The sequence below is a fragment of the Bombus impatiens genome, unplaced genomic scaffold, assembly GCF_000188095.3.
Source record: "Bombus impatiens unplaced genomic scaffold, BIMP_2.2 scf_0017, whole genome shotgun sequence".
Classification (NCBI taxonomy): Eukaryota; Metazoa; Arthropoda; class Insecta; order Hymenoptera; family Apidae; genus Bombus; species Bombus impatiens.
Window position 1 is genome coordinate 1,071,948 of NT_176436.1, and position 21,356 is coordinate 1,093,303.

At 42.5% G+C, this 21,356-nt stretch overlaps 1 protein-coding gene across 7 annotated transcripts in view; it reads right to left on the bottom strand.

Moving 5' to 3' along the window:
* Positions 1 to 21,356, bottom strand: part of LOC100741368 (Down syndrome cell adhesion molecule-like protein Dscam2) — a 165,147-nt gene that overhangs the window by 60,693 nt on the left and 83,098 nt on the right. For all 7 annotated transcript variants that reach the window (XM_033318598.1, XM_024364813.2, XM_024364803.2 and 4 more), the window contains exons 5-10: positions 18,257 to 18,374; positions 11,654 to 11,897; positions 10,559 to 10,763; positions 1,559 to 1,855; positions 434 to 544; positions 91 to 249 (exon numbers count right to left, since the gene is read on the bottom strand). In XM_033318598.1, coding sequence (XP_033174489.1) covers positions 91 to 249; positions 434 to 544; positions 1,559 to 1,855; positions 10,559 to 10,763; positions 11,654 to 11,897; positions 18,257 to 18,374 — 1,134 coding nt within the window. The remainder of the gene's footprint in view (positions 1 to 90; positions 250 to 433; positions 545 to 1,558; positions 1,856 to 10,558; positions 10,764 to 11,653; positions 11,898 to 18,256; positions 18,375 to 21,356) is intronic.

Consider the following 21,356-nt stretch of genomic DNA (forward strand, 5'->3'; position numbering starts at 1 on the left):
TTCAGATATTGAGGCAAATTAAATCGTCCTGCCTTGTGATGCCTGCAAAAGAGACCGGTATCGGAAAATATTTGGTTTCAGTTCACTCACCTAGAACGCGCACTTCGACTGAACGTTGAGAGGTGAAGTTATGCTTGTTCCTGGCGGTACACGTGTACGTGCCTTGATCGGCGGCTCGTTGCACCGTATTGATGAACAAGCTACCGTTCGCAACCCTCTGTCTCATGTTCGTAGGCAGCCTTACTCCGTCTGGTAACAACGTGATCGATCAATTTGCCTCGTAATCGCAATTGGAATTCCAAATGAATTCAAGCCAGTCCGTCGAGAATTTACTGACTCCGCTTCGATTGCTCGATGTATAACGGATATATGGATGCATTTTTCAAATGAAAGATTGTATATGTGGAAAATAGGAGGACATATTAATACTCACCTTTCTCCCAAACGATCGATTCGATGGGATAACCAGCGACCGGGCATTTGATGTGAAACTGTTTCCCAGCAACCGCCGAAACCGTCGACATGGGCCTGACATATGGCAAACCTGCGATTGACAAGCAACGAAACATATATTTCGCTTCGAGCGATTCTCCCTCTGACGCGACATCGATGCTTCTCCACGTTCCCATCGAGTGTCATGAAGTATATATAAGACTCGCAATTTAAAACGTGTACCATAATACAGAGTATCTACGAGGTACAGGCACAAATCAAAATATAAAGTACAATATACCATTTAACACCTTTGATGTAATAAAAACGTAGAGTTATTACATTATAGAGTTATTACTTAGATTTATCTAAGTTTCAACAGACTGAAAACACAGTCTTGCACTTTGGACAGATCAGTCAAACTTGTTATAAGACAGCTTTATTCGTCGTTAATATGATAAAGAATGAGAAAATATCGTGTACATTCTGTTCGGCGAGAGAAGTTAGAAAGAGAATCTTTTTGGTGGACCTACGAACGCGCAGCGCTTCGTGGTTGCTACTGAAAAAACCAACAAGCGTTGCACTCTGCTCAGACCAACTACTCATCAGCATGTTGCATCGCGTCAGTTTTTTCCAGTTGCGATTTCTTTTGCTCCTATTTTTTGATTCGCCCTCGTATCTACGAACAAGTTCATAAAACTTGTTTGAATGGGGAAATCTTGCGAGTTTCACAGGGTGTACAAGGTTTTCATCTTCGTCCGACAAGCGGAACGATTCGCAGCCAGCGTAAATCCGCTGATAAAACAAAAGCTACAAGGCAGTTTTTAATTAACAGAAACCACCGCTCCAAGGGTGGTGGTTAATGACAAAGGATCCCTGGTGATCGATTCGAGCTACGCGAGTGTGAAAGATAGACGAAGAAGGAAAGAACCTAGAGAGAGAGAGAGAGAGAGAGTGAGAGAGAGTGAGAAAAGGGGGAAAGGAACAGCGAGAGAAAAAGAGAAAACATAATATTCCCCGGGGCTTCCAGTCAATTTCAATCGACACCGGCCGGCGATTCTTCTCCTTAACAGTCTTTACCCTCTCACTCTCTTTCTCTGAGCTCTTACTCCTACGGAGCACTCACCGTAAATATTGAGTTTCGCCGAGTGACTCGCCTCGCCAGCGCGGCTGCTCGCGATGCACTCGTACTCGCCCCCATCTTCGGACTTCACCGACGAGATGTTCACGTGGGATATTACGTCCCCGTACACGGTCACGTACTGGCCAATCAGGAGTCTGTCGTTTTGCGGAAGCGGAAATCCATCCAGCAGCCAGGAAATTTGCGGCGTGGGATTACCCGCGGCGCTGCATTTCAGAGAAACCGATGGACCGGTCTGCATTGTCTGTTCGATAAACCTGTAGACCAGCTGCGGCGCGATCTCTGTTAACAGACGTTATGCTCGGATTACACATACCTCGAAGCATCGAAATACCAGCGCACCGACTCACGGCTTTCCCTCTCAGCCATCCTTTTCTCGTCTTTTCACCCCCGATTTCTGTCTTCTTCTCTCCAACCGTAATCTGTCTGAACGATCGTCCTACCTCGTCCCACCCTGGTTTCCGATCGAACCTGGATTCTCCTTCGCTAATTACCACCTACTTCTGCCCCCCGCAGCTACTACCACTTCGCTAATATCCGGCTATTTATTTACCTGGTAGACTCGCTGCTCGATCTTCGCTCTACCCTCGTCGCCGGAGCCTAACTTTCGATCCTATTTGGATTAAATTCGTATCATACAGAAAAGCGAAACGCGGATTAGAATTGTACCGAGGCGATATTGGCTAGAGAATAATACTAGGATTATTTCCGATCATTTTTATCTAGTAAGCAAGTGGCGGATAAAGTAGATGCGTATTAATTATTCGTAGAAACTTTGAGAGAACGGCAAGATTAGATAGTCTAGGCAAAATCAGTGCGGATTAATTACGGAACGTCTGCGCGGGAGCAAACATAAATCCCCGAAGGTAAAGAGCAAGAGGAAAAAATAGAATAGTAGAAGCTGGCAGAGGGATTTATACAATATCTTCTTACGCTTTAATATTACTCTATTAAAAAGATTCTCTATTTACCTGTTCTACGCCAAGATAATAAATTATCTTAATTTAATGTAATTTGCGTGCAAAAATATTTCTTTCCCGTTCTTTGATTCAAATAACATTGTTTAGGATCGTGCAAAATCGCAAGGAAAATAGCGCAAGAATAGGAGGAACAGGTAGAAAGTTTCGGTAGAAAATTAACAGAGTGCGTACTGACAATAATATATTATAGTTTGTCATAGTATAAAGATGAAGACGACTAGTAATCGAGAAATTTTTCAAAGATATAACATAAATTCAAACTTCCAGCTATGCACCAGCTCAAATGGATTTTTGACTCGGCCACTCACCGAAACTGGGTCACTGTTATAGCCACTGTGACGCGTCGTTGTGCCGCGAGAAGAACCGCCGTTCCAACTATAACGGAAAAATCCAATATCGAAACTGTCCGAATCGGTTAACCTCCAGACTGCTCAATGTCTGCGTCGTAGATCGACAAAACATCGCGTCTGGACACACGTGGAGCGATCTCGATGCTCTTCTAACTTGACACTCGGTCATCGTACCCCTTTTCATTATGTGGATTTTAATAAGCAGCAAGATTTTGTGTTAAATAATTGGCCTGAAGATTAATGGAACCCGGAGATTAAGAGTAGCGCAACTTAACGAAGAAACATTGAAAATAACCGCGACGCGTTCGCAAGCATGCGTTCCAGTTCCAGAAGGGCTCTAAATGAACGTGCCGCCGCTCGTAACGAGCCCTGCTGGTAATGAATTCATGAACTTCATAAGCGCGAGCACGTCGACTACGAAATAACAGCCGACTTTCCTCCAACTTTTCGTATGCATACCTTGATTCTTGCACGCCTCTGCTACACGTAGTAACTTCGACGTCTCCTCCGAAGTCTACATCGTCCACGGTTCTCCGTGTTACTAAGTGTCAAAACTCTCAGAAGAAAAACACATGCTTAGAAACTTCGCGTCCGTTTCTTGTCAATATTCCCATCCTTCTTTTTTTCCTTTTTCTCAAGCAAGCCTGTGTCATTCGTCGTCTATCTGACGCTAAGATGTCCTTAACTTTTTTCCGGGATGTTTCGCTGACTTTTCAAGCACATATATGTATATATGTGGCGAAGATCAAAGTAAATTATACGGCTTGATAATTTTGCAACGATGTCTTATCAACGAAATTTCAAGCACAATGACGTTTGACGCGAAGCGTCTGCAGAAAACGATGGTCGTGTTTCATCGAGGTGGCAGCGGGGAATTTGGTAATGAAAATTTGAAATCACGGCGACACAGGAACACGGCGTATAATTAAAAGACTGCCTACCCAAGGAAGCTATTAGTAAATTAACAATTACGCCTGTCCAATTAGTCCGCCTCATTATTTCGCCTTCGAAACTGGCTGCACGTACAACTTTGCGTTCCAAGCTTCCTTGAGCCTGGAATAATCTTTAAAAGCATCCTGCTTAGGGGTTGCCTGTTTACTCAGAGTCGAAAGAAACGTTCCGGCAAGCCCATCCTTTCATTATACCTTCCCCGAGTTTCGTCTTTATTATAAAATTATACGAATTAAACAAGTCAATAAGTTTAATCATTTCTCGGCGATTCTTTGCACAAAAAAATGTCTTTCAGCGGAAAATTCATCAAATGTTTCCGAAATCTCGTTGGTAAGCTTAATCCCAACGATCAACACGTTTCTTGCCCGTAATACAAGACACTTTCGTGCGGTGAAAGCGCTGGTTCAGCGAACGAGGTTGATGTTAATGAAACGTTAACAGGGTAGACCGCTTGTTTATCGTTCGCCTGGAAAGAAAACGAGAATCGCCGTGTAAATAATAGCCGAGGCTGTCGCCAAATATAACCAGTACTCTAGCGAGCGTACCTTCTAGCCGCTGGTTGCAATTTAAATTAAAAATCTGCGGAGGGCGGCTCGACTCGTAGAGAAACTTCATTTCCCGCCCCCTCCGTTTAGGGGAGAACAAATTTCTCCGGTTTCCGGGCTCGATTTAAAGTCCAGCCTTTTCTCTCCGAACTTTCGTACCGTAACTTGTTCTTATTATATTCGTAATGACCATCCAATCTGGTCGAACGAAATATATCTCTCGCGAGCCATTAGCCAAATTTCGTTTCGACCGTTTAATTTCCAATAAAATTACGGTCTAGTTGTCTGTGACAGATTGCGGTATATGCGTAATACTACCACCAAATGATCTCGATAAAACAAAAAGATATTTGTAAAAAAAAGTAGCTATAAGCGAATGGAAAGAGTATTTCTGTTTGCTAGGATAAACTTACATACAACTACTATTTCTTAACAGAGTTTCTTGGCAAACGCAAGCCTTGTTGAGAAACATCTTTTACGTGCTTGAACAATTTCCAACCTTATACATATATCTCCATACAAACATATGAAAATCTCATGGTAATAGGTCTGGGCGATAAGACAGATGTTCCCACCGAAAGTTACGCAACAGGATTTGAATAAGAATTGTGTAACGATTGACACAACGATTGAACGAATAACACGTAGCTGAAACTTGAGTTCGTTTGTTATACGACGTGTCACATACTATAATATACGATTGACCGATGCAATTGAGTTGACATTTAATATAAATATAAATGATAATGCTGCGTCTATAAATATCGCTCAGAAATTCTGTGACTATGCATATCCTACATAATATAAAATTGTCTAATATATTGAATATAAGCTTAACTCGATAATGTTCGCGATATTTCCTTATTATATATACCGATAAGCATTTTCTCGGAAACTTGACTTCGATATACATCTGAAGGGAAACAATTGTAGGAAACGTGGTTTCTGATACGCGAATTTTCCAACAAAGTAGTACAGCATGCTTAATAGAACGAACGAAGCGCGACATTCGCTTCTTGAGAACGCGACTACTTGCGGTAACTGCCAACACGATGCCGAGAGTCTCTCTCCTGTGTACTCTATTCTGATCTCTATCTCGTTTCCTCGCATGGCTGACGTGCCTTCTTCCCCCTAACGTATCTATGACGCATAATAAATAGACGCAGCCAGAGCTGCAGACTGGAGCGAGATCGTGCTCGGCTGGCATGCAAAGCATTGGCAAAACCGCAGGAATCTCGTTAGCGTATGCAAATCCAGGGTGGCGGTACTAACTATCCCATCGTGCTGCGGGCAATCCCCACCTAATGTACACTATGTGCCCTGCAGCTTAGAAATCATGCGACCGAGAAGAATTCCAACAGCAGCTAATGGGATACATCAAATTTTTCCACACATCGAAAATCGACACGCGTCACGCTGTTGGTCGGTCAATCGGAAAAACGATCCGGACGATCTCGGTACGTTCATTTTCGAACAAATTCGTTCACAGTGGACGAAGGTTAAAATTGGTACGTTCGGGTTCTATTAGAGCGCAAGAAACTTTTTTGGTAAATTTCTCTTGCCTCTTTGACAGCGAATTTCTTTTCCTTCTTTAATCGCCGAGTGAATGTGATCTTCGAGTCCCTAACAATTATCAACTTTTTATATGTATGTAATTAAGTATGTCATATTATATAGAATTAATGAGATTAATTGAACTGATATAACGAAGAGAAGTAAATCATGTGCAATTTCTTAATGTTTTTGATCGTGGATTTCTTTCAATTTTCGTGTCATTACTACTGGGATCACCGACTTAATATATAACATAGTTTTGCCTGATTACAAGTCAACTTTACTATCGCTAAAATTATATGTATATTCTTTTAGTAATTGTAAGAAGATTGATTTAACATTATCAATGAACTTTTACGTGTTGCAAGTTGCAGGTTATTAATATTACTTCTTTCAACTTTTATATCCATCCTGTCATGACATCGATTTTCTTCACAGGTGCTTCTATATTGAACATGACTAGCGGTTTTTCAAGATAGCAATCTATACAAATATTGCAAAAAAACGTATATAAGAATTAATAAATTCTCTTGCATAACAACATTAAGTTCGGTGACAAACCAAATAAAATTCTACAAATAAATTCTATAAATTACAAGTCACTTAATTATCCTGTTATATACATATAGGCAAATAAATTGTAAATTGTAAAAGAGAAACTTCCACAACTTCTCAATTTGCTAATATTATTGGTTGATAAATTACTATCCAAGAAGACTCTGAAACTAGAAGATTTTGACAGGTTTAATAATTCCAGCGTAAACGAAATCGATTACGGTTTATTCTATAAGAAAAATAACCTAACTTAGCGTCTTTTGAACCTTACGAGCGGTGGCGAACGTCGAAGAAATAACGCGCAATCGTAGCCTCGTTAAAGCTAATGAAAAGTCGCTTAGCGCGGCTACCTGACGACCACGGCAAGTTATTGTAGCCCGATGCAATTGCGGGTGAAGCGTTCAAAGGTTGAATCCATTACCGTTGTTTGCTCCTGTTCTTGTTTCTGTGGCGCCCCGCCATCGGCTACCTACTCTACTTCGTCTCTTCAATTACCCCCACCGTAATGGGGCAGCGGCTACGTGGTGAGAAAGGAAATAGTTTCACTTCTCTCTGATACTCGACCAGGATGGATTATTGAATCGTGGAAGAAAGAAAACGGACCGTGGTTCGAGAGCCCAGCCATTGTATCGTTCGACCACCGCCAGTCAAACTGAAACTAACGTTCTTTCGTCCGCGAGGAAGAAAATTTCATGTTTCAACGGCCATCGAAGTTAGCCCGCGTGGTTAATGATGAAGAAAGTACGTGGTAACTTTTCAACGTCGTACAGATTGTTTCAACAACCTTTAGAATAAAACGTCAGAAGAATAGAGAATAATTAGCTTCTGCTGTACCGTAGAAAATATTTGAATCGACTTTCATTGTTCGAAGCGATGCTATTATAAAATTAAATTTTACTCGCACAAAATTGCGCTGGCAAGTTTACTGAATAAGCGACGTTTTACGTTTTTAATGTTTTAGTTAACGCGTGTCTTGTAAGAATCTTCGAGTCCGCGTTTGAGATTTTCTGCGAATTTGTTTGAAGGTCCGAATCTTGTAAGGATACGAGATATATGAATGTGAGATCGAGTATGAATTTGTTTCAGTGTTGTTTGAGATCTTGTGTGAATCCAAACGTGTACTGGTGACGATCTGTGATTCGTTAGATGAAGCAGAAAGTGTGTTGGTACAGCAGAGTCGTCTTCTACAATTGAAGTAATTTTGTCAGATAAAGAAATTTTACAAGTCACACATTAGAGCTAGTAGTAATAAATACCGTTGCAGAATACATGTTAAGTAGTGCTGTAACGAAATAAATGCGATCGTACAAGTAAATTTTAGAAATCAATCTGATTATCCTATCCGACGAAAAATTATAAAATTGTAAAAGATACATTTATAACTTCAGCCTATCGATCGACTTAATTCTAACCTAGTTTTACAGTTTGTCGATTTACCAATACATATTATTAGTTGGTAAATTATTATGTGCAGGAATGGCCTGGGATCTAAAATCGTTGAAAGTCAATTACCGATTGATATTTGAGAAAAATAGGAGAGAGACGGTAGCCAAAAGTGTCTAAATAATGGAGAAGGAATGGGTCCAATTTATTACACAAAGTAAGGAAAGATAGAAATCGTAGCCTCTGAATCGTCTATTTTGAAAGATTTGAGCCGAAATGAGGCTTGTTCTCGCGTTTGTTTGAACGAAATCGCGGATAAATGAAAAAGAAAGGAGAGAAAAAGAAGAGGAAATCGAGGTATGGAGAAATGGCTTGATTGTATTTCCTGGAAAATTCGAGTATTGCGTGGTTCTCGATAGGGCATTAATGTAGCACGCTGGGATGAACCGTTGAACGGGCGGACAGCAAACGAGGCCATTTTCGCGCAAAAATAGCGCGTGATGCCCGCGGCGTAGCAACGCTCACGACGGAAAATACGTTACGAGAGGCAGCGGGCTTCGAAACGTGGAACGATAGCCGCGAAACGATATGGAACAGGATGAAGCGATGCCTCCTACCACGGGCACAGGAAGCTCACCAGGCGCGAAATAGCGCGGCGGACACTTTATTCCTGTAACCGAGCCCGGGGCTGGCCAAAGGCAATCTGCCTTGGTAAAAGTGTTTTAATTGAAATCTTCGGGGCTGTAACTCTCTCCGCTTGCCATCGTCGAGAGAACAACGCTCGATGTTCGGGATAATGGAAAAAGCATCGCGAGCGTTGGTCGAAATATGACGAGAACCGATACGCGGAAGTGAATGTAAAGCGAGAAAAAACAAAGCAGCACCCACTGGGTTCGTTCCCCGGCTGTTTTACATCGAAATAACGCGCTATCGCGCTTCGCCGCACCAAAGCGTTGTCGAGTAGATGGTGCATCTCGAGACCAAGAGGGAGAGACAGTCACGGCACAAACGGTCGATTGTAATCGTTTGACACACTTTATTGTCGACTGTGGATATGGATGCAAGAAGAAGAAAGCGTTTTGTAGGTCACGGAGTCAAAGGTCTGTTCTATCGTCGCGTCAACCGAAACTCCGAATTGAATGTATAAAACATCGTGTTCATTTAACTTGTTCGACACTCTATAAAAGTAGAATCTTGCTCATCTGAACGAACACTGTAAATATTAATTATTAATAAGGTCTCTAAGAGATTCATACGGCACACATAGTATATTTATTAATTTTTTCTATTGCATGTGTTCAAATGCTTTCACCAACTACTATATATTAATACATGTATTCGTTATAGAAATACGATTTTCTATGTGAACTGAATATTCTAATAAAAATTACTAAAATTAAATCATAGTTCGAGTGGTGGGCATTCGATACTAATTACCTCCTATACTACAAACGAAGTGTAAATAAATCAGGTTTTATTATACTTCATCTGTAATTTCATTGATATATCGACTTATCGTATTAAAAATTATTCAAAGACTGAAGCGAAAATGGCCTGAAAAATGTACGTGACGATGGAAATTTAATAATTAAAAGCGATGAGGATCGATGTGCTGAGAACGCGATTAACGGGGTGGTAAACAGCGATTTCCGTGGCGAGGCACGATCGGGAAACCGATGTGGCCATTTTCGCGCAAAAATGGCACGTACTTCCCCAGAGGGAAGCCGTGCGGCTCCGTGATGGAAAACGCGTTACGATGGAGTGGCACGCAAACCTGGAATGGATCGTATGGGAAAGAGTTCCACTGCATTAACCACCAGCAACCTATCACCGCGGCACCATTCGCTCGACAAACAGGTCCATCCCTTCTCCGCCACCCTTTATGCTGTAGCAGCCCACACCATTTCGTCGTTCCTCCATCTACGAGCCTGTCTTTCAAACATCGTAGCTGGGCCGCTCCATCGTCAACCAAGGAGTAGTGAACTCGAATCGAACGAAGGAAAAAGACGAGGAAATGGCAAGGGTAGAAGGGGAAACGTTCCCGGGACCAAGAGGTTTTTCGATTTCTCGCGGTTGATCAGATTCAAAGTCTGTGATCAGAACGAAACGAAATGCAAATCCGTCGTGAAAATTTAACGAGGAAGTAAATTTTACTAGCAAGATGAGGAAGACATCGTGTCGGTGCAATTGAAAGCTACGGCTGTGCTGACGTTGCGATGTCATTAGATGGTACCTCTGAGTGTCTTAAATGTTTCATTTCACGGAACGTTCGTTAAGCTGTTTCTATCCAGCGCAGGAGGAGCAAGCTAAGAGGGGTAGATAGAACGAGGGTTGTTTAAAATCGTTTAAACGGTATAATGGATATTACGCGGAGCTAGAACTGTAGCTGGCCCGAGTCGCGAAGAAAAAGACGATTATGTAGCATGCGGGCAGAATTAAACGGGCAATCTTGAATATCCGTTCGAACGCTCGGCGACGATTTAATAAAACGATCCGCGCCGTTTCACGCGGGATTACCAGCGAGGAAACGACGTTCCATCGGTCAGGCCATCCTTTCTCGTCTTCCATTTCCGCTCCCGTTGCACACGATAACCAGCAAGCAAAAACGCGTTTGTGTGTGTATATGATACGATAAGGTACGTAAACGCTAAACAAACAAAGACTCACCGCCCAGCCGCAATTCCGCGATTCCTTGAGCCATTTCATACTCGCTCCTCACAAAGCACTGGTACATGCCACGGTCCTCTCTTGCAACCGCCATCACGGAAATACGTTCTCTGGAAACCGCCCTTATGCGACCGCCCGTCCTCAATGGCTGACCGTCCTTCAGCCAGTACAGCGCCGTCTGCGGAAATCCACTTGCGCTGCACGTCTGAAAAGCAGTTTAGAGAAAAGAGGCTGATGAGAAACGTTGCCTGTGTCCGATGCCGCCGTATGGATCGACCTCGAATCTGCCGCGTTTCTTTTCTCTCCTTTCTTCCGAAAACAAGATTGCCATCTATGGCGAGAGAAAGCCACGGAAAGAAGAAGGCAAAACGCGAACGCCGTCGTAGCTTGAAATCAGACCTTTCGCCTTTTCGCTGTGGCCCTCGTAAAAATCGGATTACTCCGGAACGTGGATCGCGGCAAATGGCTTGGATGCGAGCGAAGAATTTACCGGCAGATGAACTTTGCGAACGGAGATTGCGATCTACTTGCCTTAGGTACGCCGCTTTTGTCTTCCAGGGTTCGGGCAGGCACAGTTACCAGTAATGGTTATTATTAGGATTGTGTATGTGAAATTTTGTTTCTTCGAAGTCTGAATTTAGCTGGTCAATGGCATATATCGAATTCTATTCTATTCTACTCAATGTTCTTTGTTGTTCTTCATATAACGTAACATCGCTGTTAAACAAAAATTTGCTTCAATGAAACTATTAAAACAGCAACAGAAGTCAGTGTACGAATATGTCTTAGAAGACAATTGATCAAATGCGTTGCTTTCGTTTTATTATTTACGTGCACGAATATGTCCAATTTCTTAAAGATAAATATCTTACTTTTGTAAGTAAACTCATCGCAAGAAAATGACAGAAGTGTCATAAATTCAAATTAAAAAAACGAAGTTTGAACATTTTTCTTGTCTTCTATCTCTTTTATCTTGAGAGATCTCGTCAAACCTTACTCTCTCAAATCACGAAGTTTATCAGTTTGACTTCTGATCGACTGATATAGGAATGATGTACACGTAAATCGCAGTCGACCATGAAAATCATCAATTACCAAATGAGCGGCTTTCCCAAGATCGACGGTCTGGATCGATGGCTGAACGTGCACGCTCAGTGGTGCAGACACCGTTAACCTCACTTCCATAGATTCGCTGCCCTCCGAATTACTAGCGCTGCACATGTACGAGCCGGCGTCGCTCTCCTGGACGCCTTGTATGATCAACGAACCGTCTCGAACAACGTAATGCCCGGTCGAGTCCTCCACCGGCTCCTCCCTCTGGTTCCTGTTATAGTACCACCTGTGACAAAAAGAGAGCGAGAAAAGAAGCGTATCCGCACATTTGCACGAGCATCGACGTTGATTCTCATCTAAGAATCGCGAGACAAAGAAAAGAGGAAAAGAGGTGCACGACTTTCGCCGCGGATCATAAAACAACAACGTTACGACGCACAGATACGATCGAAATTCTATTTTAGATCCTATCGATATCCGATCGTTGGACTAACGTAAATTTCCTCGAGAACGTTACCTTGGACGCCTCTTCGAGTCTTATTGAAGAAAAATATAGACCTGTGATATCGCTTTAGATATACACGTGGTTAGCACGTAAAATTTTGTCATATAGCGAAATGTTATGCCCTGTCTGTCTCGCGATACGAAAATTTTTGTGTCTAGCGAAATGTTATACGAAGGAAAATTTTAGGTCAGTTTCGTGGTAGCATTCTTGAAATATATACGCGGCTAGCGCGTTAAATTTTATCATATAAGAGTGAAGTATCGTGTCCTGCCAGTCTGTTTAAACTAGAGCTTGATAAGATACTATTTGACGTTATATCGAAGAAAAGTATAGCTCGGACTCCTGACGTTATTTTCAAAGTATGTGATTACTCAGCTAAATTCTGTCATATTACGCCAGCAAAATATCGTGTCTAGTCTGTCTCTTAAAATAAAGCGCCTTTGGCTACAACTTTATATTAATTTCGCGAACGAGGACCATGTAATATTAGGGAAAATTATAGCCCAAAAATTATCGCGATACTATTTTTAAAACGCACATGTGGTTATAACGCTAAATTTTACCACATATAAGGGCGAAACGTCGTGTTCTGTCTGTGCTATGAAACGCTGGTTCGACAGACTTCGGAAGAAGAGAAACAACGACATACCACGCCGCAAGATTCTCCTTCGTGTCTGACAGCAAATAGGATATACTACTGTCAACTCGAGCGTACGCTCGCTTCACTGACTAGTCGGACTCGATGAATCGTAACATTGCATCGTTGCAGTCAGCCATTCAGCCAGTCAGCCATCTCGCTACGATACAGCGTTACATTACGTTCGATCGCTGCTCAAGATTCAGCTCGGTGGCGAAGCAAAAATAGCAGCGCATACCAGAGTGCACTGGCACCGGACAGAGGGCGATATTACTGCTTTGCTATCCGACCAAGCCTTTCCATTCCAACGGTGTATCTCTCTAGTGCACTCACCAACCACAAAATAACAACTGTTTCATTGGGAAGACTGAATACACACAGCACGGCCGTGAATTGTGCTACACGGCTACAGCCATACGTTCACTCCCTCGTTTTGCTTGTCTCTTCCTCTCTCTCTCTCCCTCTTTCTCATTTTTTTTGTATTCGACAGAAACCCTCGCACAAGCCGAGAGCGTATGCAACGCGCTTCGATGTACTGGCACGTTTTCAAAACACTCCCGCTTGAACAAGCAGCTGGATAAACTGCGCCTCAGCCTGCACCGGATACGGACGAAAATCGTTAATACCAGCGTATCTTTAAATAAAGGAGACGAACGGCTCGCGTATACGTATGTTCGTTCGTTTTCGCAAACGAAGCGTATGCAAATTCCTGAAAACGCAGAGGGAACGCGGGAACGTTTCGAGCTGCGAGAATTTAAAGCGTCTCCGTAGATACGGGATAATCGGATCGATCTTTCGCGAGCACGAGCGATCTTTGACCTTATCGAAGTACAGAGTAAACTTGGAGCAAATTCCAACATCCAAAAATCGAGACTTATCATCGTTCAGCTTTCGAATTACCTATGAGCCTTGAGATCGTTGATACATTTCGAAAAGTTTTGAAATAGTCGCGCAGCGATTTTAGGCACCTGACGATTGCTCCGCGCAGCAGTGTGCAAACGAAGGAAAACATTTGCGTTACATCGAAACGCGCGCGAGCGAAGCGTCAATATTTACCGAGCGAAGCTTGGAAAATAAAGTTTTCGTCGCGGTCGATATTGATTTTGCGCCCTTAAATGGCCGCGATTCAACCATTTACCTTTGCGTTCTGCGATAAATATTATTCTTAGAAACTTACTTTTTCACCTGTGAAAACTGTATCGAACCCAGCCACGTTCCCGATTTCGGTGGCAATTTTCGAAAAAAACGAATAAAAACACGGGAATCCGACACGGTACAAAGGAACAGGCTAGTCGACGTAGTTTTTTCCAATCTTCATTCAACTGAAACGAAATCGTACGTGACCTCGCAAGATCATCATCCAGGTCTGTGTCCGAGGGAAAAACGTCAAACGACTAGTTGCTGGGCAGAATCACCGAGAATCTGGGCTACGAAAAACTTGAATTTTCCTTTAAAAGGTGCGGATCTCCAGCGTCAAATATTTTCTGGTCTACAATCTCGGAGCTAAGGTAGCGTCCCTCGGGATCGTAGTCCCCTAACATTGTCCAAAAATGATCTTGCATCCTCTCGTTCTCATCTTCGTGGTCCGTCTTCTCCGACCGGTGATTGACCTCTATCTTTCTTCGTCTCCTGTGTGTGCGCTGAGGTAGTAGTTTCGAAAAGCGACGTTACAGACTGTCGGAGGTTGGTGGGCTCGCGAGAGGAATCAGGATAAGGTAGGAGGTGCAGAAGGACGCCGATGAGGTTGAAGAGTCGTTGGGTATTCGGCGGAGGAGTGGCGGAAGAGGGAAAAGCGGGACAGAGGAGACACGACCGACGACGAGAAGTATACCTATAGATAATCGAATTTACGGAGGGAAATTGGTGAGGCAAGGAGATAGGATAGGTAGGTGGAAGTGCGAGAGAGGGCCAGAGATGGAAGCCGTACCTTGCTGGCAAACCCTCAGACTCTACCTCTCCCTTTTCTATTCTGCCCTCTCATCTTCCGCGTCGCTTTTCCTATCTCGCTCTGATCCTTTTGCTTATCCTTTGCCGCCCGATTACTCTTTCTCTCTCTTGCGCCCCTATGGCTGCGTACTCTCCTCCGTCAACTCAGTCAAGCCACGGGGAAGCGGCAGCGGATGAGGCGGTGGAGAGAGTCGCTGTACGCAAGCGGGTCCGACAGAGGACGAAGATGGGATAGAGAGAAGGAGACGATGAACACAGCCACGGAATACTCAGTGACGTCGACGTACACGTAAATGCGGAATATTTGATGGGCTGTCAGAAGCAGTCTCTGTAATCAGCGGTCGGTTTGTTTGCGCTATCCATACACTCCTCACGTCTATATACCTTCGAGCAGCCTCACCTTGCTGCATTCCCGGCATCCACGATGCACGCGTGTGCGCCTGGGCGTATGGCCGCGTATCCTATGCGAGCACACGCGCCTCTATCCCCTGATTTTTAACGTAATCGATTAATCACGGATCAAGAGATTCCTTGAAAGGAAGCGTCGCGTCATTTCCAAAGTCGTTGCCGCGATTATCGATCGAGATGCTCGTAATTTCGTGGACTAACGGAATTAATTACGCACGTCAAACATTCGTGACAGGAAATTACTAACGGTAAAGCGCATCGAATTATTTGTATTGCTCATTGTGTGAATTTTCATCCTTGACCGGTATGTAACAGTCGATAAATATCGATACAATATCAACACCATTGGTTTCATCTTAAAAATTTTGAGATAAGCTCTCTCGAGGAATAAACTTTTGGTAATCTTTTGCGAGAACAGTCGGATGATACGAAAGGCGAAAGAGAATCAACTGTTATGTATACAATATTCAACAAATCTGGTTACAATATCTGTTTTTCTTCTTGTTGTAGCATCACTCTGTTGAAGAAGGACGAACCAGGTCGTTTGGCGTTTAATAACCTCGACGTAGATGCAACGCGAGTAAGCAACAGCTAGAGAAGAAGGGAGAAGAAGTCGTTCCGCCCTTCTCAGTCCCGACCCTTTCGTTCGTTACCATTCCAAGCAAAGCGGCACAATCGAATAATAAATATATTAACATCCTAATACGCAATCCCTTTTCTCCTTGTCCCTGCGCCAGTATTTCCGTTAATCCGCTTTACCACCTCCTTATCACCCCATCCCCTTTATTTTCATAAGCACTTAACGATCCGTACGCGGAAATAAAACGTAGAACGAAACTCATTGGAACTATCGTTTCGCCAGCTTTATTTACAAGGGCCCAGTCGTGTTTTCTTTTTGCCTTCTTGATTCCGCGACGCGAATTCTCCGGCTCGATTACCGGGTCGTTTCGTTTCTTACTCGGGTTTATTGGATTCACTGGAGGCTGGAGTGATAAGACTAAGTTTCGAGATAGAGTTCATAACTCGTGAGATGTCTACAAAAGTAGCTTCGCCAATATCGACCGAACAACCGAATAAACGAACCATTCTCATACAGTCGACTCGACGCTTCTGTTTCTTTTCAGTTTCAGTCTATTTGGCTATGCTAAATAGTCGCGAAAGGGTCTCCGTCTGATCTATGCGAGAGATAATTCCACTTGTCAAAGAGAATCGCTTTTCTTCATCTCGTAACCTCTCGTCTTCCCGTTTTCTCGCGTAATAATATGGCAGCAGAAGCGAACGAACAACGTGTGTTTCACCTTTTCACTATGGAAATACCTTCGCGTGCGAAATAACGCTGCTATGTTTGAAATTAGCATTAATATAAGAAAAATACGAGGGTTTTGAACCTGAGGGGGCGAATTATTCGCTCGTCCCGCGCCACTTCCTTCCGTCATTATTATTGTTCCCTTTGACCCTGCGATTCTGCCCAAACGAAATCATGAAATCTCTGAAATGCATGGTTCCTACGTTCGCGAATGGAATCACTGTACCGTGACGAAACAGCGTGTTCGGCTTATCTACCGTTGAATTACCGAAAGACCGACCTTCTACAGAGGGGCGGGGGTGAGATTGCTCTCGGAATAAACGTCGCTTATCAAGGTCTGGCTCATATTCTAAAATAAGACGAGGAGAGAGAAAGAGAGAGAGAGAGAGAGAATATGGAAACGAGCGTCACGCGAAATTGAAATTTTTACATTTCAATAACGTATTCGTTATAATCCTCTGGTCCCTGTTCGTAGCGGAACCGCGTTTGTTGCTAAGAATTATCGTCAACGATTTAACGAAATTTAACGGAAATTTCACCGAGTAGCCGAGGAAGTAGAGATTGGAGGATAATTTAGCGACACGACCGGATGTCTTATTAATCCGAAGAGCTATCTTCAATTTACCCAAGCAGCTACAACGTAGTAACAGTCGTCCTGTACTTCAACCTGGTAGATTACTTTGCGCCAAGGCTCAACCACGATGAAAAGTAAATGGTAGTTTGCCGGTTAATTTCGTAGCGGAACATCCGTTTACACTGGTACTCGAGAAGGGAACGAATGGAAACCAATTTGAAGGGTACAGAAGCTGGAGCGAGTGTCGGAAGTCGTAACGCAGGGCGTGTTACAATATTTAAAGCGAGGACACTCTCGCGAGACCCTCGTTGAGGAAGTCGAGCGTGGAAATTTCATCGATCAAAATATTGTTTACCTATACGAAAAAACACTTTTTTTCGCCGTCAAGCCAATTAAACTTACCCCGATACGTATGAACTCCACCTATTTACCGCGTCCCGGTTGTATCGGGAAACTGTTTGCCACGTAACTGAATCGTTTTCGAGGACTGTTTCGTGAAAGTCGGCAATTACGAAACGACCCTCTCTGAACGGGTAACTCTTGTCTCCTAGCTGTTGCTTTATTGAATGGGAAACGGTGTATTCAAGCCTTTTCAAACGACTTCTCTCTTTCTACTTTCGCCGTGTATCTTCGAACGAAGACAGAGAATACATTTGTTGGCAGATTTTGACTTTAATGGTACCAAAATGGCACGCTCGATGTACTTTCTATTTGTCTTCTCCGAAACTACGATACTTCGTTTGTTTTTCATTCTTCTATTTTCTACCTAGAACGACATACTTTCTGCGCTAACGTCGAGGAAGAGAAGTTAGTTTCTGGTCGAGCAAACAAAGAATTAAAATAGATTTTGTGATAACGAAACTGCATTCTGAAGTCCGACAAAGGGATGAATAACTCTTTTCTTACGGCAGTTTGTTTCGGTAAAAGCGACCGTAGATGTATTCGAGTAATCAAGATAAGTGAAACAAGGTGCTGGAAAAAGTGCGATAGAACTGAAGCTTCCGCGAAACGACGATAGGATTCATTCTCGACGACCTCGAAAAAAACGACAACGAAACAAAAAGAAAAAATCGGGTCGTAAACGTTCGATTCGGATCGACGCATGTCACGTCCTGAAATCTCGTGGAATCTGAGGATAAGTCATCGTGTCAGCACGCATCTAAAGGCGGAGACATTTCACCGGTCGATGGTGCTATCGTACCTAAAGTTTACGAGAATACCGGCGCGGCGCATGCTACAAATTCGTACGTATCTGGTGACATTCTTACCTGTTGGTGGGGGTTGGATTGCCATACGCGACGCACGGTATCACAATGGTGTCTTTCAGCCGTGCCGACATATAAACCACCTTCTCGTTTATCATCGGTGGCATGGTGCTGCGTATCTCTGCAAGCAGAAAAACCAAAAAAGATCGCATAAATCCTCTAATGATAGCATACTGGTTGTAGCGTCTCGAACAAACGACAATCTCGAACAATCTCTGGACGCGTGAAACAACTGCTCTGGCTGTGTAGTAGATCTTGAATGACTTTCAGACTTCAATGAATACGTGTGCCGATTAATACTTTTTTCAAGGATTACTAAAGTTTTTCTTAATGTAAGAGATATTGCGAGGTCGGAAATTGAAGCGTTAAATAAACACACTGATCCATGTAGCTATGTATTATGATGTGCAAATGTGCATAAAAACCTGAGTTAGTCTGAAAGAGTTCTTAACAACAAACATCTTCAATTTCAAGTTATGAAAGCTATTTATGAATCGATATTTACTATTATTGATATTTTCTTTTTTTTTTTTGTGGATTCCTCAGTTTTATTGCCCAAATACACGATTAATGTTCGACTTTGGAAAGACAAACGACTCACTTTTCTGAGTTAATCTTTTGCAAGAAGATTTTATGTTCCTGACAAAACTTGTATGCCTTATCTCTCTCTAAATTTTTAAAACCCATGAACTTTCAAGCTTTACTAATTTTATGGCCACAATGTATCTTCTCTGGCAAGAATACTTGGACAGCGAGGAAATTACGAAAACAGTGATTTTTTATTATTCATTGATATTTTGCATCGTGATATTTGGATAAATTCTATTTGAGAACTCTGTGACTGGCAATGTTGTCAATCCAACATGCCATGTACTATATTCTGTTGAACATTTTATTTAAAAAAATCGTTAGATTCTATGTTTTGGAACTTCGTTTGTTCTTTACGCTTTCAAAGCGTTGTGCCTTGAAAAAAAAATTCTGTATTATGCGGATGGCAATTTGATTAACTTTGTGAAAAATTTCACATGGTTCAAACTGGACGCAGTAATTGTTAGCATCGTTGCATAACCTTTGAACCTCTGAAATTTATGACAGGTTATTTCCCATTACGGAAAAACTAAAATTGAAAACTTTACTACATAATGTTTAAAATAGACTAATAGTTAGATGATAGAAATTTCTAATCTTTAATTTTCGTCCCTGAAAAATAGCAATCGCCTCTGGCAGCCTCATAAGCTTGAAGTAATGGTAAACTTTAACACGAGAAAAACAGTTTTTTGAGATTAATGCACGAAAAATACAATAGAATTGTAACAACAGATTAACTGCGAGCTTGAGTATATTATTTCCTTCCTTGGTTCCATTTTGATAATCAGATCTCAATAACATAGAAATCATCTTGAAATTTGTGTAGGATATTTGCTATTGAAGCATGGAACAGTAAACTACAAAAATTAAAATGCATATTATTCGATACATAATCTCTAAATCATGTACCAGCCAATTATTGACAGAAAAGTCAAATGAGCATGAAAGTAGCAGTTTCTGGCTATGTCATAAATCCTACATTCGACATTTGATGATCAATAATTGATCAAAACAATGATCAATAAATGTTTGTTTCCTCCCCAATGAACTGGCTTTGTCGCGGTGAAAAAATTCCCGTGAAATTTTGGGTATCACTAAAGAAACAGGCAGTGGTATTTTCCGGAAATAGCCTACCCTTTTTCCAGCAGCTTTTTCCGACTCCGCCATTCTAGATAAGTTCGAGCAAGTTTTTCCCACGCTACACGCGTAATATATTCATTTAGCCGTGGATGAAATTGAAGGAACGAAGAAGAAGACGTTGGCGAACAACGTGCACGAAGATTTAATAAAACAGGTGCTTGGATTAAAAGCCGACTGCTGTATATTACGAAATGAAATTCTCTTTAATGGCGATCGTCGCTTTTCCGTTACGAACCCGGTGCCGTGTTAGATGGCTAGGGCGTGCGAACGATACGTGGAAAATAACGGAAAAACTAGGAGGAACAGTATTGGATTACATTGTTTGGAAAATTGATAGTGACAATATCGCTGGAGATTTAACAAAAGAGAAGGAAGGTCCAAGGAAGGAAGCGAAGGATGAAATACATCCTCCGAGATCATCTTCGTTGGCGAAACAAGTACATACACGCACACGTATACGTACAGTCAAGGGGTTACTTTGCGACACAGACGTAGCCAGCCCCTGTTGCTGGTGCTCCTTCTCCCGCGGGACGAGTTCATGTAAGTTTGTTCCATGATATACGGGAAATGTTTTCCACGGCGTGTCATAAATAGCCGTCGGCTGAAAAAGGAATGTGGCAACAAAGGTTCTTCGTGGCAAGATAGAAGGGTGGTGGAATAGGTGGGAAAAAGAAGAATGGATACGAAGAAGGAGAGTAAGCAAAAGAAGAAGAAGAAGAAGGAGAAGATGATGATGAAGAAGAAGAAGAAGGGGAAGAGGAAGAAGGGAAAGAAAAAGAAAAAGGTGTAAAAAACGAAAAGGAACGCGTCAGGCGGACGTTTAATGGGGAATTATGGTCGGAGATAGCGACTCGTCCAGCGACGTGGCGTACCGTAAAGGGACAGATAACGGTGATGTACATATCTCGTCGTTGTTCACCAAGAATTTCAAATCACCTACCACATAAGCGTATATATATATATATATATATACCGTTAACGTAGATCAACTGGCGTTCAACCTTTTCAAGAGAGGAAAAAGACGACTTTGTATACTCATCTCTGTATTTATTCGGCCTCGTTGTCAATGAAATCGCAATTAGTCCATTGGTTTCATTAAGATTTCATTAACAGATATTCGCGTAATTAGCGATGCTTGGAACGATGCAACAAGAGAATCGGGCGCGTTAGCGGCACCGCGTGTACGCGCCATAGAGCATCGTAATAATGCGGTAATGAATATTACAACAAAACGGGCCGTGTACCTGCAATGAAAACGGTGGTCGGTGTAATTAAAGCGAAACGTTTTTCGCGAATCGGCTCTGGGAATCGCGTCATTAGCCCGGTTCCTATTTCCACCGTGCCTCGTTCACTGCTTTCTATGTTTTCCCTGAAA